Source organism: Oryctolagus cuniculus, chromosome 7 (assembly GCF_964237555.1).
Source record: "Oryctolagus cuniculus chromosome 7, mOryCun1.1, whole genome shotgun sequence".
NCBI lineage: Eukaryota > Metazoa > Chordata > Mammalia > Lagomorpha > Leporidae > Oryctolagus > Oryctolagus cuniculus.
The window spans coordinates 42251138-42275924 of NC_091438.1; the positions used below are offsets into that span (position 1 = coordinate 42251138).

At 61.2% G+C, this 24787-nt stretch overlaps 1 protein-coding gene across 17 annotated transcripts in view; it reads left to right on the forward strand.

Moving 5' to 3' along the window:
• Positions 1-5173: 5173 nt before the first annotated feature.
• The window catches only part of MEF2D (myocyte enhancer factor 2D), a 30841-nt gene continuing 11227 nt past the window's right edge, over positions 5174-24787 (forward strand). The window contains exons 1-7 of one of the 17 annotated variants that reach the window (XM_070077525.1): positions 5174-5541; positions 17845-17955; positions 20846-21037; positions 21579-21782; positions 23054-23188; positions 23901-24111; positions 24288-24344. In XM_070077525.1, the coding sequence (XP_069933626.1) occupies positions 20984-21037; positions 21579-21782; positions 23054-23188; positions 23901-24111; positions 24288-24344 (661 nt within the window). In that variant the 5' untranslated portion in view covers positions 5174-5541; positions 17845-17955; positions 20846-20983. Of the gene's footprint in view, positions 5542-5616; positions 5800-6118; positions 9451-9489; positions 16958-17844; positions 20300-20845; positions 21038-21578; positions 21783-22864; positions 23003-23053; positions 23189-23900; positions 24112-24287; positions 24345-24787 lie in introns of those variants that run through there. The other 16 variants (XM_070077521.1, XM_051858545.2, XM_051858547.2 and 13 more) reach the window with 16 other exon arrangements.

Consider the following 24787-nt stretch of genomic DNA (forward strand, 5'->3'; position numbering starts at 1 on the left):
GGCTGTCATGGGGAAACCTCCTCCCCCGGAGCCTGGTGCCCCCGCCACTCAACAGGTGCCGCGAGAAGTGTCCCCTTTAAGCCTCCCATCAAGCCAAGGGTGCAGCAGCACCAGCTCCATAGGACGGTTATTAGCACCAGGATGAAGAGACTTGCCCAAGGTCACTCAGCTAGTAAACAGTGTAACTAGAGTTGGAAACCAAGTCCAAATGAATCAAGTTCTGGGATCTTCAACTGCTGCCTCGTGGTCTCTAATGCACAGCAGGAGGAGACAGGTGTAGTTCAAGCTGTGAAAGTTCTTGCCCCCAAGTGAGATTGTTTTCAGGAGCGCCTGAACACACTGGGTGGGGCAGTCGGGACCACCTCCGAAAGGAGTTGGTTTTGCACTGGGCTGCATTCATTCTACAAATACTTGAGTCCCTGATGGCGCTCGGTTCCCGGCGCTGGGAGCACACACGTGCACCAGGTCCCCTGTGTATCCCTGTTGGGCAGGAATGGGGAAACGCTGAGACGCTTAGGAGTCTCTGCCCCGCTCCTCCTGTGCCTGGGTTTCTATCCCAGGGGCAAATACCCAAACTTATGGGGGGGGGGCGCTAAAGGAAAGACCTGACTCAGAAAACACCTTCCCACTCTGGGAAGTCCTTCCTAACGTCTGTCCTGGTCCCGATGTCCCCACACCCAACTTCATTCCTCCTGCCCAAGGCCAAGTGGCACAGCAGGAGCCAGGCAGGCCGCGAGCCTCTGGCCCTTTAAGACTACCTTCTTCCCCCCACGTGCCGTCTGGTTGGGCTGGCGACGCTGACGCACGCGTGACGTCAATGGCAGCTGGTGGAGTCTGGGCACGAGGAGCGAAGTTGGAATGGGGGTGGGGGGTGGGGACAAGAGAGAAGGCGGTTCATTTGCATTTAAAGGGACCACTCCCGGATTCGCGATCCGGGCTTTGAAGAAATGTGTACTCCTGTCTGGCAAACTTTCCGTCCTAGGCTATGGGGCGAGAAAAAGGTGTGGTGCAGCCGAAGTCGGTGGTGACTCAAGTTTGCGATGGGGCTTATGTCCTTCCGCGGAGAGGGGGAAATAGTCCGTTGGTGCCCGGGCAGGGAGCACGTGACCAGGAGGGGCGGGGGGGGGGGCAGGAGACAAGGAGGGAGGAGCTGGGGAGACGACTGTCAGGCTGCGCCTCAGCTGCCCCCACCCCCACATCCTGCCCACCCTCCTGCAGCTGCCACCACATCCTGCCCAGCCGGGGGCAGCGAGCTCCTGTAGGGGGATGCACTGGCCGAGGACCCGGCTTTGGCACCCTCTCCCTGCCCCCTTCAGCTCCTGGGTGGGGCCTCTGCCCTTTGCCCCAGGCCTGGCCCCAGGCAATCGGGCACTGCGCTTGGGTCACAGCTCCTGCAGTGCAGTTTTGAACACCTCACTGCCTTGCTCTGCCCAACGGGCCCCCAACCCCTGTACTAGGGTGGGACTGGGCGCCACCCCTGGGCCAGCAGTTACCAATGGACAAATGGAGGTGTTCGATAAAGTTTTTGTAATCTTAACTTGTACACAGCTGTGTGTGCACGCGCATAGACACACACACACACACACACATTTGCATAACATGCCTCCCAAGCTCATTCCACATTAGGCCCGGGGAAGCCCTGAAGAGCCGCAGTTGAGTTCGATTACTGCCCCTAAGGAGCTCAGAATCTGGTGAGGAAGAGTAAATTGGAAACCAAAAATGTCAGTATAACATGATGTGTCCTGGGAGCACTATACAAGACCCAAGGTCACACCGAGGATGTGTGCACAGAACAACCAGAAACCTGCTGGTGGCCCTTCCCCACCCAGCAAGGTGGCATATGGGGGGGGGCTTTGCTGGGGTCACTCAAACACTGCAGAAAGAGCACAGAGGTAGGAGGTGGGGTATTGTCCAGAAAGCTGTGGCAAGGTGAGAGGGGGCCAGCCCAGTGGTGGGACAGATTAGAGGCTGGACCAGCAGTAATCAGCAGTAATGCCTTGACCAGGTCAAGGAACAAGAGGCCGGAAGAGAACTAGCCATTGGGGGATGAGGATGGGGAAGACCTTTGCAAATCAAGTTGGATAAGGGATGCTTGGAAAAGGGGTGAAGAAAGGGAGTTGTTAATGTTTTTAGAATTTTTTTTAAGATTGATTTATTTGAAAGGCAGAGAGAGAGAGAGCGAAGTCTTCCGTCTGCTGGTTCACTCCCCAAATGGCCACAAAGGCCGGAACTGAACTGATCAGAATCCAGGAGGTTCTTTCAGGTCTCCCATGCAGGTGCAGGGGCCCAAGCGCTTGGGCCATCTTCTGCTTTCCCAGGCCACAGCAGGCCATAGTGGGCAGCTGGGACTTGAACCGGCGCCCATATGGGATGCCAGCACCACAGCCAGTGTCTTTACCTGCTATGCCAGTGCCAGCCCGGAGTTGTTTTTGTTTGTTTGTGTAAGTTTTAGTTTGTTGGGTATCTAAGTGTCTGACTCCTTGGGGATTTTTATAGCACTTTGGGGGCTGTTAGGTGCCTTTTCTTTAGGGAAGATATCTGTGTAGGCAGAAGAGAAGGTGAAACAACGAGTCAGGCAGCTGAGCCCGCTCAGGCATTTTCTACCCAGAGGATTCTGTCCAGGGACCACAGGAAAAAGATTTAGTCAGTCACTTTCAGGAAGTTCTTTCTTCAGTCTGACTTCCAGCAACATCATCTCCGGGACCCTTTCTTAGTCCTGCATGGAAATCAAGATCTCTGTTACATTCTCTCTCCTACGAAGCCTTTCTACATTCTAAATTCTGTCCCACTTGCCTCTCCTGCTCTGCTGGCCTGTGACTAGGGATGTCAGCATCTCCCCCACTGAGCTGGGCCCGCCCCTCCCGGCTCCTGGCCCTTTAACACCCTCCGCAGGTGACTCACCTTCCTTCCTCATTCCTTTGTTCAGGACCCAACATTCCACGGCTGGGAGGAAAGCCAGCCAATCGTAGCCCGGGCAAGCCTGCCTCAGGCTGGAGATTGGCTGGAGCTGTGGTTGGCGGGAGGCTCACCACGCAGAGCCACAGGAGGCTGGGGAGGGGGTTTCTGAGCTCAGGCCCTGGAACAGAGTTAGTTCTGGGGGCTGCGCTGGTTTGGGGAGAGGCTCCTTCAAGTCAAACTGGGCTCAGAGAGTTCTCTGGCTTGGGGAGCCTCGAAACTGGTCTCCTAGGGGGCTTGGCTACATCCATGCCCACTTTTTTTTTTTTTTTTCCACCTGTGCTCTGGGACCCAGTGGTCTAAAGGCTGAGTTCCCAGGCCTGTTCCTAAGAAGCGTCTTCCAGCAGCCCTGGACCTCTCCAGTCTCAACATTCTGCTTTCCCGACGTCGGAAACAGCCGGAAAATAAACACCCTGATGACTAAACGGTTTCTCCAGCTAGAGCCTGGGGAAGAAGCACTAAAAATAGAGGCCACAAATGAGGGGAGGTTCCCCACTTGGGGGGGGCACTTTCCCATCCCGACACCGCCTCCAACCCGGCCCAAGGCTCCATTCTCCAGGTCCTTGGGGAAGGGGAAGAAGGACCGCTGCCTATCCCGGAGTCTTGGGCAAGCTAGCCCTGCCTGGTGCCCTGACTCCCAGATCCAACAGAGAGCTGAGAAGCTGCATCTGGGGACACTGTATAAATCAGGTTTCCTGAGGGAGAGGCCAAATAGAAGGGTTGGAAACTGAGGCCAAGGAAACAGGAGCCTGCTGGCCTTCTGTCTTAGGAAGTACAAGATAAGCTCCAACCTATTTGCAGAATAATTCCTCTGAACTTCTCCTCTGAGGCTTGCTTGCATGGGCTACCAGGGACCCGAAGGAGTCCTTCCAAACCAGCCCTTAGTTATTACAATGCAGCATGTGCACTCAGCGAAGCCATCTACTTATATGAACTAATTGACTCTTCACACCCAATTTATGAGTTAGGTAGTCTTATCACCAGCTCCATGTTCCCCGGGAGAATCATGAGGTGGAGGAAGTTAAATAATGTGCAGGTATTCACAGTTAACAAGTGGCGGGGCAAGGACTGGCACCAGGGCAGCCTGCCTGCAAAGCTGGCTTCTAACCCCCAGGACATGGTGCCTCTCTGTGTATATTGGTCTCTCCAGCACTAACCCAGAATTGAGCCTTTGTCTAGTAAATCAGACCTACCCAGATAGAAATCAGGGTGTGCGAGGGACTGAGAACCTCTCTGTTCTGCAAGGCTCTTTTGAGACCTAAGCCAAATTCAAGCATTTTCGCAAGCTCCAGGTGGAAAGCAGGACTTGGAAGTCGCAGGAATTGGGGGGGGGGGTGCTGATGGGCCAGTTGTCCAGCGGCCTGGCACCCACCCTCTCTCGGAGGACACTTCGAGACTCACCACTCCCTGAGGCCAACAGGAATTTTTTTAAAAATTATTTTTAAAAGCTACTGCTACATCTTTAATAAGATGTTTCTGAGTATTTCCTGTGTGGCAGGTGGGGGGTGGTTAGGGTGCCGCCCCTTTAAATTGCCCCTTCGGCAGTCAGTGCTCTGGAGCCCGCAGGCACTGGAGATTAGGTCACCCAAGAACTATGAGCTGTCGCTTTAAATTGCTGGGCGTCAGCCGAGCCAGGCCCAGAGAGGGGAGGGGGCTGTCACAGGTAGAGGGAGCGGCTGCGCTCCCCAGGTAACCCCCCGAGAGGAGAGCGTGGCGCTTTAAGCGGCGCTTTGTCACACACTAAGTGGGGGAGAAGGCAGCCTCTCACCTCCTCGGTCTCCCCTGAATTTCTCCACTTAAGACTCCCACCTCCCGACTCTCCCGGGGCTGGGGGCGGGGAGCCGAGGCAGCGTGCGCGCCGCCCGCAGGGCCTCCCCGGGGGCCGACCCCCTCGAGCGCGGGGCAGCAGCGGTGGGGGCGGCCGTCCCGCGAGCTCGGAGGGCGCGCCGCGGGCACGCGCCGACCCCTCGGCCAGGCCTCTGGGTCTCGCCTCCCTACTTTGCCTGTCTCTGGCTCTTTCTCCTCGCCGGCAGGCGGAGGGATCCGCCGCTCCTGGCGCTGCAGCCTAGCTTGGAAGGGCGGCGGGGTGGGGGCAGACCCGGCCGGGCCGGCCCGAGGGAAGAAGGGGGCGGGGCCGCGCCTCGGGCCCCGCCCCTCGTCGCGGCCCCGCCCCTCCGCCCCCACGAGTTCCTCCCATTGGCCCCCCCGCCTGTCCATCACCCCCGTTCCCCCCCACTCAGCCCTCAAGCTAGGCTGAGCTGTGCCTACGTCGGCCTCGACTCCCGGGGGCTGGAGGAGTTACCTTTGGAGCCCGAAAGGAGGAAGGAAGCAAAATATCAACAACAGCCGAGGCGGCCCGGGCACTCGGCCCCGGTCCCTTCGCTTGCCCGCCGCCCGCCTGCCCGCCCCCGCGCCCACGACGGGGGCCCAGGCCCCCCGGCGCCGCCCAGGGCCCGCGCGGACTCCGGCCTCATTTGTTATTCCCTCCGCCCGGAGCTGCGGCTTCCCAGTGTTGAAGATCCCCCGGACGAGGGGCGAAGACTGTCCCCTTCCTGCCGTGACACCCCTTTTCCCCCAGCGGGGCTGGTGAGTAGAGAAAAATAACGCGCCTGCCACTTTAAGAGCCCCCCTCCCCCACCCCGTCCTGGGGCTGGGGTGGGGGTGGTCCGGACCGTCCCCCCGAGGGGTGGGATGCGGTCGCCCCCTGGGCCGGGAGAAAGTCGCGGGGCGGGCGGTGCTGTGGCGTGGCGGCGGTGGGGGAGTGCGCGGCGGACTGTTTGTTTGTGTTAGGAGTCGGCTGTGGGGGACATGTGGAGTGGGCTGCGATTCCCTTGGGTGCTGGAGGTACGTGGTGGGGACCGGCGGGTCGGGGGCGCGCCGGCCTCTGGGTGTCCGCGGGTCCCCGCGGCCTTGGAGCGGTCTGGGAAGGGGCACCATCCTCACAGGGGGTCTCCGGTGACAGCCGGGAGCGACTGACATTTTAACAGCCGGCCCTCCCTCCCTCTCCCTGCTCGCGCCGCCTGTTCCCTCCTCCTTGGCCCGAAATGGTGCAGAAGGGGGCCTGGGAGGGCGGCGGGAGGGTGGGGGCGGGGGAGCCGCAGCTGTTTGGGAAGCGGGGGAGGGAGGGGGATGTTGTTCAGATGACACCGGGGTGGTGGGTTGGGGTGTGTGAGCGTGTGTCTCCGGGGCGTGCTCGCCGGGTGCCTGTGGAGTTGGAACGCCGAGCCGCCGCGGAGGTGGGCACGCGGGACCCTTCTCGCCCGGCTCCCCGACCCCTGGTCTGGCTCGTCGGCAGCCCCCGCTGGAGAAGCCCCTGGCCAGAAGTTTGCAGCTGTTCAACATCTGGGCAAGAGTTCTCCAGCCCCCTCTCCTGTAGGACAGGCTGCACTGGGCCGGCAGTGGGGGTCTGTCTGGGGAGTGTGGCGGGGTTTTGGCAGGGAGGGAGGGCCCGGGAGACTAAGGTGTGTATAGGCTCCCACCCCAGTGCCAGCCCCCTTCCTGTTGGGTGTGGGTTGCACAGGGATGAGGAAAAGCGGCCCCTTCCCCTGGAGATTGTGGCTGACCACTCAGCAGCGATCCCAGATCTCCTGGAAGGAGGGCTCCTGGGTCTAGGCACAGTGTTGGGGGGAGGGGGCCCTCCCGGGTTATCCCAGGTTTGTCCTGCCTCCCCTTACACCTGGTGCATTGTTGATGGGTTGGGGGAGGGTGCAGCAGGCAAGATCCTGTGCGCCCCTTTCCTGCGCCCAGCCCCAGTGTGAGTGTCCCTCAGCCCTGGTGGCCTTGGTGGGAGGGTGGCGCCTAAGCCCGCCTCCTCCATTCCCTCTGGGTCTTTGCAGCAGTTTCGGGGGCCAGCCGGGACTGTGGGAAGTTTGCCGTCTGGGGCGGTGACCTTGGGCTGCTCTGGCCTGGAGATAGGAGGGGAGCCGAAGCCAGCACGAGACCGGGTGTTGTGGAGTTGGGGAGCTGCTGTCCGCCTCCCACTCCCTTCCAAACCCCCAGCAGGAAGGGCCGAGGGGAGCCCTGAAAAGCACATGTCCGTGTTCACAGATGCGGCCCCCCGGGTCACACCCGCCCCAGGACTTAGCTTGCCTGCCCCAGCTCCCACGGCCTGGCCTGCCTGGGAATGAATTTCCTTCCTGTGGTTTCCCAGAGTGTTGAGCAGGAGGTGGGGGTGGGGTGGGACCAGTGTGGGAGTGGCTGAGGACCTGTTCTAGGGGGCACTTGGGGGGACACTGGGGCTTGCAGAAAGCGCTTTCCCTACACAGGCGTCTGCACCTTGAGGCTCAGTGGTCCCATTCTCTTTGTTGTACCTCCCCTGCCCCCACCACGCACCCTACATGTGTTTCCTTGTGTGTGTGTGCATGTACATCTGTAAGGGAAGGGATCTCTGGTTTCTCTGGGAAAGGAAGGAACTTGAATTTACACACTGTATAGACCAGAGAGGTTGGGCTTTTTACCTGAGACCACACAGCAAGTTTGCATCTGCACTGTCGTCCTTTGACTCAGGCACAGCTTCGGTGTGGGGAGAGACTCCAGGAAGACATTCAGCCCTTGTTTGTGCAGGCCTGGTCCAAGGGGAGAAGCAGGCCCTAGTCGGAGAGCATCCTAGCTCTGGTGTTGGGGGATGGGGGTGGGGGTTGGGCCAGGGCTTGTGTGTGCTGTGCCCAGTGCTGGCAACAGAGTGGTTGAGGACTTGGAAGGTGGCAAGTGCTGCCCAGTGGCCAGCCCACTGTGTAGCTGCCTGGTGCCCTGGGCGTCCAGGCTCTGTCCCTGCTGGCTTCTGCCTGCTGACTGTTCTCATAGGCTGGGAGATACCATAGTCTCTCTGGCTGCTGTTATATAATCTCTCTCCAGTAGGGTTTTTTTTTTTTTTTCTTCAGTCTTCCTCTAGGTCTTCCCTGGGAGGTGTGATGGGGAGGAGGAGGCAGAGGGTGACTCCCCCAGGTGGGGGGCTTGAGGAGGGTGTGCCCTAGACCCTGAAGAGGACTGAGGGAGGAGGCTTTGGGGTTAAGCCCTCACTGGTTGCGGCCCTGCCCTGGGGAGGTGCCTAAGCTGCGGCTGTCCCTGGCCCTCCTGCCCCCAGAGAGGCTTGGCCTGGTGCCCGTCCGGCGGCCTCTTCCTGGCCTGCTGGGCCTCTGCCCTCCCTGGTGGGGACAGGCTCTGGAATGTCGGCGCTTAACCATGGATGCTTTCCCACCCACCTGTGTCCCTCCAGGGGAAAGGGGGACCAGGGGCCAGGGGCTGGGTCCCACATGTCCCTGGTCGTCTTTGATCCTGGCCTTTTCGGGGAGGAGTTGGCCAGGTGTGGCTCAGCCAGGCCTTGACGGCTTGGAGGCGGTCACAGGTGTTCATCCAGGTTCTCTAGGTGGGCGTGAGACTCAGGTGTGGGCCTCAAACCCGCTGTCCTGGGGCACGTTCTGTGTCAGGTGGCCCTGTGAAGGCAGGACTCGCCCCACCCCTTGAGACCATGGCTGGCTGTCCAGGCTCTGTGAGGCTAGCTGGTTTGAGGCAATTATCCACCTCTTACAGGGAAGCAGGAGATGGTGGTGGGGCCAGCGCGGTCTTAGCATCACTGTAATCGCTGGTGGCTTTTATGAGCCAGTCATGGGGCCGGAGTCCAGCCAACCCTCTGTCCTTCTGTCCCAGTTTGGTGACTTACTCATGGGGGGAGAGGGCGGTATTAGGTCCTAGGAGCCCTGTTCTAGAAGCTGGATGTCTGGCTGTGTTGTGGTTGATGTCACTCTGGCTGTCCATGATTATAGCAGGCAGGATGAAGGTTAGACTTCAGGAAGAACTTCCCACAGGAGTTAGGTTGAGGAGAGATGGCTCCAGTTGAGCCTGGAAAAGAGGGGATGTCGAAGCAGTTTCGTCTGCTGTAGCTCAGCTGAAAGGCCTTGCCCTTTGGCCTAGTAAGGTTAGTGCTGCCTGGCTACTGGAATATATTATTTTCTCCTCTCTCCCCCCAGCCTGCAGCTGAGAATGTTCTGAGGAGGGTTTGTCCTTGGAGCTCTGGCAGGGCTGGCTCTTGGGCCCCTTCCCCCAGCAGAGGAGCGTGGGTGGGGGTCTTGTGCACCCTGGCATGCCCAGAGGCACCTGGGAAGTGTGCAGTATTTAGTGGCACATATGCATGAAGGTGTGCAGTGTGGTGCAGACATGCATACACACACACGTGTGTGTGTGTAGACACCCACAGAGCAGCTGCCACCCTGCAGGGGGCGGGGATAGTGAATGGCAAAGGTGATTAAAGGATTGCAGAGAGGGGATGGGGTGAGGGACTGGCGGCGAGACAGCGAAGGGCACAGCGAGAGCTTGGAAGAGAGACACATTGAGTGGTGCGGGAGGGGTTGAGGTTAGACCACAGATGGGCAGACAGGGCTCTTGTCTTCGAAGTGGAGAGCATGGCTGGGAGTCCTGGCTGACTGCCACACCTGCTCTGTGACCCTCCTGCAGCCTGCCCAGCCTGCCTCTGGCCCTCGCAGGGACTGGGTGTCCTGGGTAAGTCGCTCCCCCGGGCCTCAGCTGCCCGGCCCACAGGCGGTTCACCTTTCGGTGCTGGGAGCACCTGGGTGTTGGCGTGGTGCCCGCCCCTGCTGCCCTCCCCTGCTCACCCTCACCCCTGGAGGGCGTGGCTGCTCCAAGGTCTCAGGGCTGCATTTTGGGACGGGTCCTTGGCCCGGGCAATCCCTAAGGCCCTCTGTCTCTGACCTCTTCCCAAGGCCCAGGCCACCATGTCCCCTGCCTGGTGTGGAGCCTCTGCTCAGGCCCCTGATGGCCTGGGTGTGGGGGCGATGGTGCCTGGCGTCTGATCCCTCTCCTTTCTAGCCTGGGCTGGGAGGGGAAGGACTTGTCCGAAGCTCTGGCCTGTCGCTGGCCACACCCAGGCGGGACCATATTTACTCATTTAAACTTACCCTCCCAGGAGGCTCTGGGCTCTAGGCCTGGTCACTGACCTTGGCCTTGTGCCTCTGGCTGGTGCTCGGGCCACTCCCCTGAGGTGGGCAGTGGCAAAAGCACAGAGAGAAGGAGCCTTTTTTGCCCCCCCGGCCAAAGGAGCTGTACCCCGACGCACATGCCCACTACCTAGTTTCCCAGAAACTGGCACTTTGGAGATCCCCAGGGGCTGGAGGAAGGAGGCGTCCATTTCTTGTCCCCGCATTCCACCGGGCCTGGCAGTGCGTGGAGAGGTGTTTGCTCTCCCCACGGCTGTTACTCATCATTGGGGAAACCGAGTCTCTGCGGTTGAAGACGTGGGCTTTCCCAGGTTCCCAGGCGTTGAGGGTGTTTTTCTCGGAGGAAAGGGGGGCTCCTGCCTGTGGCATGGGGCGGCGGGAGGGAGGCCCGAGGAGGCCCGAGAGTAGTGGACAGCAAGAGCAGACCAGGCGGATGCTGGCAAGAGGGCAGAGGACGAAGGTTGGTGCCAAGCTGAGAGGGACGTTGCTTGGGTTCCCCGAGGAGTCATTGTCTTTGAGTGTCGGGGGAGACAACTCCTGAAGCACGAGTGTGCGAGCAGGAGCTACAGCCACTCAGACACCCCTCCTGGGTCCCCTTCACGTCTCCCTGAGTGGCGGTGTGGGCTGGGTGAGGGGACCCGGAGCGCCTGGCTTGTCTGACCCAGAGGAGCCTCCCAGGGCGAGGGTGGGGAATGTGCCAGGGAAGCGGTGTGCCCTGGCTCCCCGGGGAGGGAGCCCCCTTCCTGCTGTCAGCCCAGGCCTCGGCACTCAGGCCACCTGTGCCACTGGGTCCTGGTGACTGTGGGCGAGTCCCTGCTCATCTCTGAGCTGGCTTCCGTGTCTGCAAGGGAAGTGTGGGAGAGCGCTGGGGAGGTGGGTCCTCAACAGGGGGCTGCAGCCATTCTTCCAGACCTTCGGCCTCAGCCTGGCGAAGGCAGCTACCCAGAAGCCGGGGTGGGACGGCGCAGTGTCTGCTGAGGAGGCCTGAGGCTTGGTTTGGCCTTGGGATGGGGGAGGAAGCAGAGCCCAGCCTTGTCCTCCCTGTCCAGCCATCTCCTTGTCTCAGGCCCTGCCTTCTGGCACCTGTGGGCCTGTGGGTGTCACCGGGTCCCTCTGGCTGCAGGGTTACTTGTTCCTGGCGATTCCCTTGCCCCTGACCCTAGCAGCAACTACCTGGGGTTGAGGGTCGAGGAGAGATGGCTCCAGTTGAGCCTGGAAAAGAGGGGATGTCAAAGCAGTTTTGTCTGCTCTAGCTCAGCTGAGGGTCGGGAGAACAGAGAACAAGAGCGAGCCGGTCCTGAGACCTCAAGGGGAAAATGCAGGCAGGAGGGTTAGGATGGCAGAAGAGGGCTTGGTCTCTTCTCGGGATCTTCCCCCTCCAGTTGGATCCAGCAGCACGGAGGCAAGGGGCTGAGCACAGGGCTTCAGGGATGACCTTGAACCTCGAGGGTATCCCATCAGAGCATGCTGTGTGATGTGTTTGCTGGAGGGCTGATGGGCTGATGGTCTGAGGTAGACCGTGAGATGGTAGGCCAGGTAGCGCCTGGTATCGAAGCCTCAGGTCTTCCCCACCCCTTCCCCAGCCCCCACAACTGCTGCGTCCATGCTGACTCTTCTTACGCACGCTCTGTGGCAGGCCACGGGGCCCACGCTGGCTGGGTGGGGACAGGTGTTCAGGCCCAGCTGCTCCTTTGTGTCTCCCCCACCTGTCAGCCCCGGGGTGGGGAGCTGGGAGGGAAGGGAGAGGAGCCCCTCACCTGTTCCCAAGGACGGGGCCCTGGTTGTGAGGCCTCACAGAAGGGTTGAGAGTAGACAAGGGGCAAAGTGCCGGATCGGGGCGTTGGCAGGGCTCCTTGCTGGCGGAAACCAGAGGGGTCTTCACACAGCGTCCACGCAGGGGTGAGAAGCCAGGTGTCGGTGTGGGGCACAGGTCTGGGCGCCCGTCTCTGCCTAGCCTTGTGCAGATACTGTTCCCCACCCCTGCCCGCCAAGTCCCCCTCCATCTGGCTGGGCATCTTAGCCTCACCTGGCACCTGTCCTGAAAGCAGCAAGCTAATCCTGTAAGAGCTGCCTGGCGGGCCGCCGCCGCAGGCCCACGCGGCCGCCGCGCCCGCCCCTGCCAGGGCTTAGAGGACTGCCCTTCCAGTCGGAAGGAGACCCAGCCATTGCCCGGTAAGTCCTGGGCGGCTTCGCAGGTCATGATGTCTCTAGGAGGATTTGCCTTCCCTGATTGGATTGGCCTCTTTCAGGGCCCTGTCTTCATTGTCAGGGAAAACTGCGTGCGTCCAGACCCTCTGCCTCCCTCTGTCCCGGTGTGAGGGGAGGGCTCGGGCCGAGGCCCCCCCCTTCTCTCCATGCCCTCCTGTCCCCAGCCAGGGCAGCCCTGCCTCTGTCCTGAGATGAGAAGAGGGCCTCTGGCTGCTCAGGACAAGGGCTCACACCACTCCCCAGGAGACAGTGCCTCCCTGAGACTCCTTCCCTGCCTCCCTCCAGGTTTTGTTTCCGGTCAGCCGGCTCTTCCTTTGGCCAGGGGCCCACGCTCAGCATTGCCCCATGCCCTCATTTCCATGGGGAGTCCCTCCCCTGGTCTATAGCCATCAGCCCACCCGCTGCAGTGGCAGGCAGCCCAGACCTCGCACCGGTGGCATTCTGCTCATCCCAACGGCTCTCAATCTGGCCCGCCCCGAAGGCCCCAGCTGCCACTTTCACTTCTGTCTCTGGAGACCCCAGAGGGAAGTTGGGTGGGGAGGTAGAAGGTGACACACTAACCGTCCCAACCGCCCCCACCTCTCCTCAGCGGAGGCCAGGGGCCCCTGCACACCATTCTTGTCTACATGACCAATACGGGCGTAGGGGGCCATGGAAGGGTTGGCTGCGGGGGGAGGGATGGTGGTTAGATCGCAGAAGGACTTCCCAGGATGGGAGACCACTGCGGAGCACCTTGTTTCAGAGGGTGTGGCTGGAGGTGCAGGTAGTGGAACTGGCAGGACAGAGGCCAGACTTCAAGGTCAGCAGGGAAGTGCATGTCTGTCCTAACCCAGAGGAGTGCCATGTGGCACCTCCGCGCCCTCCCACGTCACCAGCTGCCCATGCTTGGTTGGGTGGCTTCAAACAAAGCAGGTCTGAACCCCGGAGAGTACGAGAAGCCTGGGCCTTCAGACGTGCAAGCCCTCTCTGCGGCCCGACATCTGTCTGCCTGCGCTGCCTGCCAGTTCCCCTGCTTCTGCACCCCGAGCCCCGGAGTAGACAGCGAGGCCAGTGCAGTCGCCCTTGCCTGCTGCTCGGCCCAGCCCTGGCACTCTTCCCGCGGGAGCCCCCAGGCAGGGGGAGCACCACCACACCTCCTCTGCCAGTCTCCTCAGGTCCCTGCTGCAGTGCCTTCTTCCTCCCCCATCCCACCTGGACCAAGTAGGGGAGTCAGCTGGGCGCGGGAGCTCTTTGCAGAGTTTCTAAATTCAGGAATGCTTTCTGGAGGAGAAAGGTGGGACCAGAGGCCTGGAGTGCCAGGAACTCCTTGGGGGTCCCTAAGTACCTGGGCTTGCCGGGGTGGGGGTGGCCCACATCCTGGAATGGGAAGTTGAGCCTGAAGGAATAAGGTCAGAGACACTATGCAAATCCCCTTGCAAATGAGCAGCAGTGAGTCATTGCTGCTCTGCCTGCTGGGGTGGGGCGGGAAGCAAAGCTTAGGCTCGGGCTCCAGAACAGCCCCCCCCACGGATGACATGACAGTGACCTTGGGCCAGATCACCGTAGTGCCCCTGGGCTAGACACTGTCCAGTAACCAGCAGCGGGAAGCCCCAAGCCCTGGATCTGATTGGCATTCCAGGGTACGTGAGGGGGTGGGGAGGCTGAAACCTCTTCCACATGGACCTTGTGTGCCGCACATGCAACCTGCGCTGGCCCCCGGGGTTCTCTGGGGTGGGGGGTCACTACTCAGAAAGCACCTGCTCTCCATCAGCCTTGTGGCTGCTCTCCTCGGGCTGGGGGACGGGGGCCCCGCGCAGGCCATCTGCATGGTCACCTCACCATGGAATCACAGTCCTAACCTCTCTTCCTTTCAGGCCTCTCCATAGAGCATGTCTGGACCGGAAGGGTGCTTACGTACTGCGTCCACTCCAGCTCTACCCATTAGACTGGCCAGTGGGGCGAAGCCCTGAGAGACACACAGTGAGGGAAAGCCAGAGCGGGGGTTAGAATCCAGGCACCCAGAAGGCGCCCTCTTTCCCTGGCCTGTTCTCGGAGGTCCCTTTCTACTGCTGTCCGCCAGCACTTCCCGAGATCACCCCTAGTGGTTCTAGGACCTGGCGGTGGGGGCGGGGTGCCTTAGAGATGGCCTGGAGAGCAGGAAGGCCAGGCCAGGGCCGGGTGGGAGATGCTGCCGCCTCCCCAGGGAGCCGCACAGTCCACGGCTGCTCCCGGAAGGATAAGTGCTAGACTGCAGGAAGGCTGGGCTGGGCTGTGGAGGCTCAGGAGACAGACCCTCACTGGAGAGGCGTCTTCTGGGCAGCAAACAGGATGACCCCATCCCAGGAATTCTGCCAGGGACAGGAGGGCGGGAAGCCTGGGGTGGGGCGCGGAGTTGGCCCCCAGCGGAAGCGGGGTGGGGGGGCTCCTCTCGCCAAGCTCAGGCGGAGGCTACAGTGCCAGCCCCCACTGGCATTCCTAGGGTGTCTGGACCTGAGACCACCCCTTCCCCAGGCCAGCTTTCCTGGACTGCCCCCCCTCTCCTCAGCCCGCCCCCAGGTCCCTTGTCGGTGAGTTAAAATTAGCTCAGTGCCCAGGCTAAAAATAGCCCCTGCCCAGCCCTGAGGCTGCGGGCTGGGGGAGGGGAGTCCCTGAGGGAGGGGAAGATGGTGGGAACCTGGCTTTGGGTAGTAAGCCTGCCAGACGGAACTTTCAAGGGTTGGGGCCAGGGCCAGGCCTTCCAGATCAGACCCTAGGCGCACTCCAGGGTGAAGGAAAGAGGCGGCCGTGGGAAGGGGGCGGGCTGGAGCCTGGGAGCGCCAGGAGCAGGCCACATGTGGGATGTGGAGAGCACAGTGTGCGACCCCAGCCTTGTGCACCTCACTCACTGCCCTTGTGGGACCCAGAGGAAGATGGCCCAGGCCCTCACCTTGGGGACAGGGTCCCTGGGCTGGGTTCAGAGGCGGAGTTCAGGGCTGTGAGCCCCGGAGTCTGGTGGGCAGTGAGGGGGGCCCTGGGGCTTGAGCTGGGTGGCGCTGGGCCTTGGTGTCCCCTCTATACCCTCTCAGGCCCTGCCTGCCCGCCCTTGGGAGGTTGGCCTGAGCCCAGAGAGCTGAGGTGCTCCTTCCCGGCCGCGTCTGGAGCCAGGCCAGGCCTCCAGGGGGCCTCCCTGCTGCTGCCGCCCTTGCCCTGGGTGGGACCTGCCCCTCCCTTGCCTGCCTCTTGGCTGGACTGCAAGTTCTCGGAGGGCAGGGAGGGTGTCCTGTCAAGTTGTGGCGCTGGCGCAGCTGCCCCCGGGCCAGTCCTGCAGGCCGCTGTGGAACCTGCCTCCTCGCGCCCCACCCCGCCTCCCTGCTGCTTTCTCTCACTCCCTCCTTTCCTGTGTCTGTGTGTCTGTCCCCCTCCGCCACCCGCCCTGTGTCTGCCTCACCCACGCCTCCTCCCTCGTTAGTGAGCAGGCTGCTTGAGGCCGCCTGACTGTGGGGGTGACAGGTGGATTGGATTGTCACCCCCTCCCCCAGCGCCTGCTGCTTATTTCATGCCCTGCAGCCCAGCCACGGGGAAGGGGCGGGAGGAGGGATGACAGCTGTCTCCAGCGCCTCCTGCCTTCCCCTCCAGTCCATAGCCTGCAGCCCCGAGCAGCCCGCGAGGGAGGGATGAAGGGCCTGCCTAATGAGAGCCCTTTTTCTTGCTGTGCACTGCGTGGCAGAGCAGGCCGAGCCCACTGCTCTGTGACACGGGGCCGCTTGCTCAGCCTCTCTGGGCGTCTGCTTCATTTTGACCTGTGTCTCTGTAGGAGCCCTGCGGTTGCTCTCATCCTCTCGGGCACAGGGGGACAGGGTAGACAGGGCCAGGCGGGTGTGGGGAGAAGGCACAGCTGGAGAGGGGACGGGGGCTGCCCGCAGCTCCCCAGGAAGGACAGCCCTGCCGCAGCTGCAGCTCGGGGGGCTGCCTGGCTGCTCCCCACTGGCCTCACACAGGTCACCCTCACACAGGAACTGAGATAGCGTCATTCTGAAACCCAAGCGTGGTTTGAATATTGCTCAGGTACCAAGAGGTGTCACGGTGGGGGCGGCAGCTTGCTGCTGCTTCCATGTCCCCACCAAACCTGTCCCCCGCTGGAGCACCTTGTGCGCCTGGTTCCTACCTCATTTGCATGCAAACACAACCCACAGGTTTCTTTCAGGTCTGTAGCTCAGCGTGGAAACACAGCCAGTGGCCACCGTGGGGTCCCCCGGGTCCCTCCCTGCAGTCTCTGGTCCCTCGGCTCCTCTCACCCAGGGCGTTGTCAGACGGGCCTCTCGCCCTGCATCCTCCCTGCTTTCTGTTTGCAGAGGCTTTGCTGCAGCCGCCTCTCTGCAGACAGCTGCTTTGTGCCTGCCTCCCTGGGGCCAGCCCAGCTGCCCTCTTCCCTCCTCCTCTGCATCAGGCAGCCCCTGCCTCTGCCCACCCCCAGGAGGTCGGCCCGGCCTGACCCTGCCCTTTGCAGGGAGCTGGGTGAATCAGAATCCAGCAGCTGGAGCCCCCAAAGGGGGTACTTGTGGTGACACAGAGGCTGCCAGCTCCAGAGGTCACGGCTGTGCCTGAGGTCAGCATAGGGCAGGCCCTGGGGCCGTCAGAGCAAGAAGACCGTGCTAGCCAACCCCCTGCCCCTTTGGCAGCCCTAGCCTTCCCAAGCCTTGGACTCCAGATACCAGGCAGAATGAGAAGAGAGGGTTAGAGAAGCTGCCAAGGGCCGGCTCATCTGAGGGGGCTTCCTGGAGGAGGAGTAGGCCGGAAATGAGACGAGGCATGACAGCGGGCCAGACTGGGGAGGCAAGCTCACATCTGGAGAACAGATGCCCAAGCCTCTGGCTCCTGGCAGTTGGGTAGGTAATTAGGCAGAGGGCTAATTAAGGAGGTCCAGGTGTTCATTAAAATCTCTCTTAATTGGGTAGGAGGGAAGCTTGGACAGGACAGACTTTGGCTGGGGTCTGTTTAGGGTCCTTTGTGCCCATCTCGGCACCTCCCCCCTTCCTCCCAAAGTCAGGGTTGAGTTCATGTTCTTGCCTCAGAGCCTTCAAAGACCCTGTAGTAATGTGGAGTGAATGACACAGGGGATGGAGGTTAGTACAGACGGATCCTGCCTCGTAGGAGAGCTCGTGGTTAGACAGGAGGAAGGACCGCCATAGTTTTGGCAGCTTTGGCACAGAGTGGAGCAGCAGTGGGGAAAGGGCCCTGGGAGCCCACGGCTCCCGAGAAAGTGCTTGGGCCGCCTCTGCGGGAGTGAGGGCTGGGGGTCCTGGTCTTTTTCACCCTGCTTCCCTCCACAGGGATGACTCCGTGGGTCTCTGCGGCTTCCTTGCCTTCTCAGCCCTGATCCCTCCTGCATCCCAGCTCCCCCAGCATGAGGCGGGGGTGGGGGGGGCGGTGTAGGAGATCAGCCAGGGAGCTGGTTGCCAGGCGACAGTTGCCTAAGCAACCCCATCCTCTCCATATCCATGTGCTCAGGGCTGCTCCTTGGAAGACTTTAGAGTCTCACCCTCTGCACTAGCCACCCCGGGGATGGGGAAGCTTGAGGTCTGGGTGGCGGGGTGACTGGAGGGTGCTAGTGTCCGAGTGGACAGTCTTCAGGGCAGCTGGGAAAGGAAGGGTTCCAGCTCCACAGAGGGTGGAGTGAGCGGAGCAGGTTCTGCAGCACGACTGTGGAGGTTAGACTGCAAGAAGGACTTCCCAGGGCCGCAGTAATGAAAGGCTGTTCTCTTCCCATCCACAGACGTTCCCTGAGCTCCTTACAGGGGTAGAGTAGTGAGAAACTGACGCGGTTCCTGCCCTCAGCAAGCTTCAGTCTCCTGGGGAGCCAGACTGGAAATAAGAGCACAGAATGGTAATTATGTAGTCCCAAGTGCTAGGAAGATGGCAAGATGGCTTTTCTAGGTGTCATGAGAACAAACAGAAGGTTCTCTCCCAACCTGGAAGAAGAGACTGTGTTGACCGTGAGCTGACAGAGGTTAAATCCGGGTTGGAATTTGCTGATGAATGAAAGCTGGGGAGAGGGGGACGGAGGGACGGAGGGAAGGGAGCTGCTGTGAGCCCGAGGAGCCCAGCGGTCCTGCAGTTGCAGACTGGAGTGCATTGTCAAGGCCAGAGGGTGCCACTGGGAAAGCCAGCTCTTCGTAGCCGTCCCCACGCCCCTGCCAAGCCCACTGCACCATAGCTCTGGAAGGCACGGTCTCTGGAGCGTGCTAAGGGGTAGGGGTGCTGCAGTGGGAGTTGGGCAGAGACGGGCGTCTCAGGCAGGGAGTGGGGTGGCAAGCTGACTGCTGGGCACTCAGAGCTGGCTGGGCTGGTGTTGCTGTCGTTCTGGTGGGGGTGTGTGTGCAGGAGGCCCAGGACAGAAGAGGGTGCTGGGATCCTTTTCTGGGGAGTCGGCAGGAGCTCTGCTTCCAGCTGGGAAGAGCCCGAGGGATGGGCCTGGTGATGGGGACGATAGGAACAAGGCGTCCCGGACCCCCCGAGCCCGTGGGTCCCCTGCCTTCCTCGCCCCCTTCCCTCCATGGCCAGGATGCCAAGGCTGAGCGTTGGCCTCTACTGTGGTAGCTTGGGGCCCGTGTTGACTGGGGCCGGAAAGGCTCCAGGGCCATGGGTAGTGGGAAGGCAGGGGTCTGTGTCATCACACGCCCCCAGGATGCCTCTCTCCAGGTTGGGGAGGCCAGACAGGCAGGCAGGTCTCTGGACAGGGGCTCCATGGAGGGGAGGCCTCCACTTCTCGAGTTAGGCTCCTCCCACACCTCAACAGGTGTAGCTTTAGAAAGCATGGGCCCCATGCTTACTGCTCCTCATATTCCAGAAAGTTCCACCATTGATGAAGGGACTCCTAGAATCACACAGCTGGAGGGGCCCTGAGGTCATCTCGTGCCTCCATGCCACCCATGGTTCTAGTCCCTAGCCCACGTGCGCTCTGCCCACAGCCGAGAGCATCGCCTTCTCTGGCTCGGGCTGGGCTGCCATCCTGGGCCCCGTCCCGTCCCATGGTGCAGGGGTTCTGTTTCCCATCCCATGTCTAGACCTGGAGCTGTTCAGCCAGCAAGCCGAGAATGCACCACAGGGGTACTGTGATGGTGACCCCCTGCCTGATGCTGGCGTTCCCGGTGGGCCCTGTGTCTTCTCCGTGTGCTTCAAGGTGTGCATGAGAAACACTGTTCTAGGCCGAGCTAGGGTTCGAAACATGGCCCATCTCTCTAGTGCAGGAGTCAGCAAGCATAAGCTGTGGGCCCGGTTTGGGGCGTGCCCGTTTGTGTATATCTAGTCTTACTGGATCACAGCCGTACCCATTCACGTACGTGTAGCTGTCCACTGCTTTCATGCCACAGTGGCAGAGCTGAGTCGTAACAGGAACGGCTGCACGGCTGGCACAGCCTGGACTGTTTACTGTCTGGCTCTTCACAGACAGTTTGCTGGCCTCTGGTCTGGAGGGATGGTTTGTTAGTTCTTTGTTTTGTTTTGCTTTTAAAATGTATTTGTTTAAAAGGCAGAGTTACAGAGAGAGAGAAGGAGAGAGAGAGAGAGAGCTCTCCCATCTGCTGGGTCACCCCCTAAATGGCTGTAATGGCTGGGGATGGCCCAGGCTGAAGCCAGTAGCCGGGATCTCCATCCAGGTCTCCATGTGAATGGCAGGGGCCCAAGCACTCAGACCATCTGCTGCTTTCCCAGGCCATGAGCAGGGAGCTGCATCAGAAGTGGAGCAGCCGGGATTCAAAACAGCACGGCCATGTGGGATGCTGGCGCTGCAGGCGGCGGCTTAACCCGCTATGCCACAGCACCAGCCCTAGTTCCTTTGTTTCATGCAACAGATCCCCTCTTTTTTTTTTTTATTAAGGATTTTATTTATTTATTTTTATTTATTTGAGAGGCATAGTTACAGAGAGAGGGAGAGACAGAGAGAGGTCTTCATTCTGCTGGTTCACTCCCCAAATGGCCACAACAGCTGGAGCTGGGCCTAACCGAAGCCAGGAGCCAGGAGCTTCTTGCGGCTCTTCCACGTGGGTGCAGGGGCTCAAGCACTTGGGCCATCTTCCACTGCTTTTCCCAAGCCATTAGCAGGGAGCTGGATTGTAAGTGGAGCAGCCGGGATATGAACTGGCGTCCATATTAGGTGCTGGCTTTGCAGGCAGCAGCTTTACCCACTCCACCACAGTGCCAGCTCCCCCCAGGCCCGCTGAGTCAAACAGGTTGGTGCAGAGGAGCTCTGGCGGAAGGTGGATGGGGCTCTGCTGCCCTAAAGCCCGCTGTGGGGCTCCAGGCCCCAGGGCCCTGAGCCGGTGGGGAGGACGACCGCCCTAGACCTGCTGTGGGATGTTCTGGAGCCAGGGTACCTAAGGAAGCCCACCATGGCCCCAGGAACGCCGGGCTTGCTGTTCACAGGCTGGGCAGGTGCTCACTCAGCACGCCCGTGCCCCGGACTCCAGGGTGGGAAGCAGTTCTGGGCCAGAGGGGCCACTGGAGTGGCTGGCAGGCTCCGGGGAGGGGAAGGGAGTGAGGGGCGTTCTGTGAGACCCAGAGCCGCCTCGGCAGCCAGGGCGTCCCACCGGGAGCTGGGGGGAGCTGGGGGCAGCGGCGACCGCGGGGAAGGAGTGTGGACCAGAGTTCCCGCTCGGGCCTGCCTTGGCGAGCCATTGCCTCAGGCCCATCCTGCAAGTGGGACTCAGATGCCAGGTGCCGAGGGGTGGGGCTGGAGGTTCTCTTTACCACCTACCCCTTCTTCCCACCACCCGCAGGAGGCCGTGCAGTAGGCGCCCTACAGACCATGAACTGAGCGCCGGTCCCGGACCGTTCATGAGCACAGCGTAAGGTGTGCCGTCGCCCACCACCCAGCAAGCCCCTCCCCTCCCTGGCACTGAGGATCCCCAGAGAAGATGGGGAGGAAAAAGATTCAGATTCAGCGAATCACCGATGAGCGGAACCGGCAGGTGAGGAAGTCCTAAGAGCCCCACAGAGGGAGGGCCAGGAGCTGACCTCCGCCTCGGCTCCTTCCAAGTACTCCAGGAGGGCTTCTCGGAAGAAGAGGGACTCTAAAAGGAGCGGAGTTGGGTGAAGAGGGGTCCCTAGCTCATGGCAGCCCTTGGAACCCTGTGTCCCAGGACTTCCAAGTCCTTCTGCCACTGCAGCCAGATGGACCTGTGCCCCCACCCTGGGGCCATGCCTGGGCTTTCCCCACGTCCCCAAGGGAATCCTTCCCCTCTTCTCACTCCAGAAAGCCCTTTTATTCTCTTCCATGACCTCTCGGTAGCCCCCAGCACCGAGGAGTGGAGTTTAGTCCTGGAAATCCGCCCCTACCAGTGAGCTGGCTCCGGACGTGTTTTGGCCAAGCGTTAGAAAGGGTTGTCCGCCTGTTCCTCCCTGAGAATGGCGGCTCCTTGGGGCGAGGGCTGTGGCCAGCTGCCTGTGGGTGGAGGCTCCCGGGCAGGCCTTGACTGAGCCAGACCTGGCCACCCACCTCCTGTGCTGCAGGTGACATTCACCAAGCGGAAGTTCGGGCTGATGAAGAAGGCGTATGAGCTGAGCGTGCTGTGTGACTGCGAGATCGCACTCATCATCTTCAACCACTCCAACAAGCTGTTCCAGTACGCCAGCACCGACATGGACAAGGTGCTGCTCAAGTACACGGAGTACAACGAGCCGCACGAGAGCCGCACCAACGCCGACATCATCGAGGTGGGCCCCGCGCCGTGCTCCCCCCTGTGCACACGTGCAGAGCCCCAGCAGGAGGAGGGAGCAGGGCAGGTGGACAGGCCAGTGCTGGGCCCCCGAGCTAGGCTTCGGGTGGAGTGGCTCACCCCACCCTCTCTGATGTGTCTCCTGTCTGGCAGGTGTGTACCCCTCCCTCTCTTTCCCCCTGTTTCTCTCCATCTTTTAGTCTGCTCCTTCCTGTATTTGCCTCTTCCTTTTTGTGCCTCCCTCTTTGTTTCCATCTCTCTTGTTCTGTCTCTGTCCTGTGGCTCTGTTTCCTGTTTCAAAGAGAGCTGACATTGTGAACGGGTGAAGGACATGCATGAGCTTTGGAATTCAGCTCTGGCCTTTGCCGGCCACGTGGCCTTGGGCAGGTGGCTTGGCCTCCCTGAGCCGTGGTGTTCCCTCCGCAGACTGGGGCCCATGCCTGCTTTAAAGGACACGATGTGAATAGAATGAGATGAGCCAGCTCCTGCTGCTCACACCAGGGTGCACACACCTTGGGGTGCAGAACCTCTGCCGACCACGAGGACGCCCAGGAAGGCACAGGCTGCCCCAGAGATTTGGAGGAGGTGCCCTCGTTTTTATGTTTGAGAAAGCAGATTCCCCCTAGACTAGAATGTACAATTTACATTGCTTTTGAAGATGAAGCAGGTGTCTGTAAAGATATTTTGAGCCTGGTGGGGGCAGTTTGGGGGCCAACTGCAGGCCCTTCCACGTGCCCCCACTTTGTTCAGATCAGCGCTGGGGGTGCACAGGAGAAGCTCTGACCTCTGGCATTGACAGTTTGTATGGTGGTACACAGTAGGAGCTCAATAAGTACTAGTTCCCCCTTTTGCTCTTCTATGTCCCCTTCTCTCTCTCTTACACTCCCCGTTCTACTGAGCAAAGCCTGGGGATTGGGATGGGCCAAGCCACCCTGATCATGTGCCCCTGGAGAACACGCAGTGGCCCAGTGGGGCGGGGCGGGGTGGGGAGATGCTGGGCCCCGGGAACCCTGAGGAAGGGGGCGGAGGGGGGGTTCTTAGCGGGGCTGGGAGGACCCTCGGCCTGCTGTGCGGTTACAGACCCTGAGGAAGAAGGGCTTCAACGGCTGCGACAGCCCCGAGCCCGACGGGGAGGACTCGCTGGAGCAGAGCCCCCTGCTGGAGGACAAGTACCGGCGCGCCAGCGAGGAGCTGGACGGGCTCTTCCGGCGCTACGGGGTGAGCCCCACTCACTGTCTCTCTGTTGGCCCCCTCCGGCCCCTCCCCCAGGCGCTGCACAAGAAGCACAGGGAATGTGAGAGCCCTGAGGTGGACGAGGTGTTTGCCCTGACCCCCCAGACGGAGGAGAAATATAAAAAGATAGACGAGGAGTTTGATAAAATGATGCAGAGTTATAGACTGGCCGTGAGTAGTCGCATGGAGGAGAGCCTCCCTGTGGTGCATGGTGTGGCTTCGCGCCCGGCCCTCGGCTGCCTCGGATGGCTGCTCCGCTCTGAGCCGTGCTGGGGCTGTAGTGACCACTGAGGAACCCCTGGCCTTGGCCGTGACGAACCTGTGACCCTCGCTGAGCCTCCTCTTGGGAGGCACGTAGGCTGAAGAGGCCTGCGGCGTGCCCCTCCCCCAGCGAGCAGGGTACGGAGGACAGGAGCGTAGAGAGTGCTTTTTCCCCAGGTCATTTGGGTGGGGGGTTGGGGGAGTGGAGACCCAGCTTCCGACACTCAGCATCGTTTCGGGGAAGGCAGTGAGGGGGCGCAGGCCTTTCACTGCTGCGTGTGAGTTTGGGTCTCCTGGGTTCTAACCTGCTCCCCGTGTGTCCTGGCTGGCTGAGGACTAATCCACCTCCACCAGGGGGCGGCCCTGGTCCTGTGTGCAGCGGGCAGCGCCTAGGTCTCGTCATCCGGGCCACAGCGGGATCCCAAAGCGCTCCCACCAGTGCGCTTCCTTGGTGGGAGTGGCAGGCAGGACTCCAGGAGGGCCCAGGGCAGAGAGCCCCAGCTGCTGGCCGTAGGATGCACCGCCTGGGAGCCAGAAGAGCCCTCGCCTTCCCTCTCAGGCATTGTGGGCCCCGGGTCTGGGCTCACCCCGGCCTGACTTACCCCTCCGTCTTTCTGTCTAGTCAGCTGTCCCGGCCCCCAACTTTGCCATGCCTGTCACGGTGCCCGTGTCCAACCAGAGCTCCCTGCAGTTCAGCAACCCCAGCGGCTCCCTGGTCACCCCTTCCCTGGTGACGTCGTCCCTCACGGACCCGCGGCTCCTGTCCCCCCAGCAGCCAGCACTACAGAGGAACAGTGTGTCTCCCGGCCTGCCCCAGCGGCCAGCCAGTGCAGGTGAGGGCTGGGAGTGAGCCGTGCTGGGGACTTGGGGAGTTCCTTTTCAACAGTGAGTGTTTCCCTTCCCCCATGCAGCAGTCCCCCGATTGTGCGGCCCCTCCTCCCGGGGTCCCCAAGACTCAGTGTGGGACGGGGAGTGCTGCCAGCTCATCACGTTTCTGCTTTCCCTCCAGGGGCCATGCTGGGGGGAGACCTCACCAGCGCGAACGGAGCCTGTCCCAGTCCCGTCGGTGAGTGCCGCCGCCCTTCTGCCTGGCGGTGGGCAGGGTTGCCCCTCCGCCCCTGGGACCCGGAAGGACTTAGAGCAGTGCAGAGGAAGAAGCCAGGGTCCGAAGTGCAGGCCCCTGGACTCTGTGGCCTGTGGCAGTGATGGGTGTGGATGAGCAGTAGAGATGTAGGCTCGGGAATTCTGGGACACAGAATGAAGCAGCATTCCCAGTTGGAGGAGAGGATCTAAGGGCTTCCAGCGAGTGGGGTGCTGGTCTTGGGGGGGTGATAGTGCCTGGTGCTACGTGGACCACTGTAAGCACGGGCCGTACACACCCACATCTGTGCGTTCTCGCTCTGATGCTGACGGAAATAACTGTAAGCACACACGTGCAAGCCACAGAAGAAGGGCAGCTGCCCTGTCCCCCACCCTGCAGCCCGCAGTCCCGGCTGTCCTGTGCTCCTG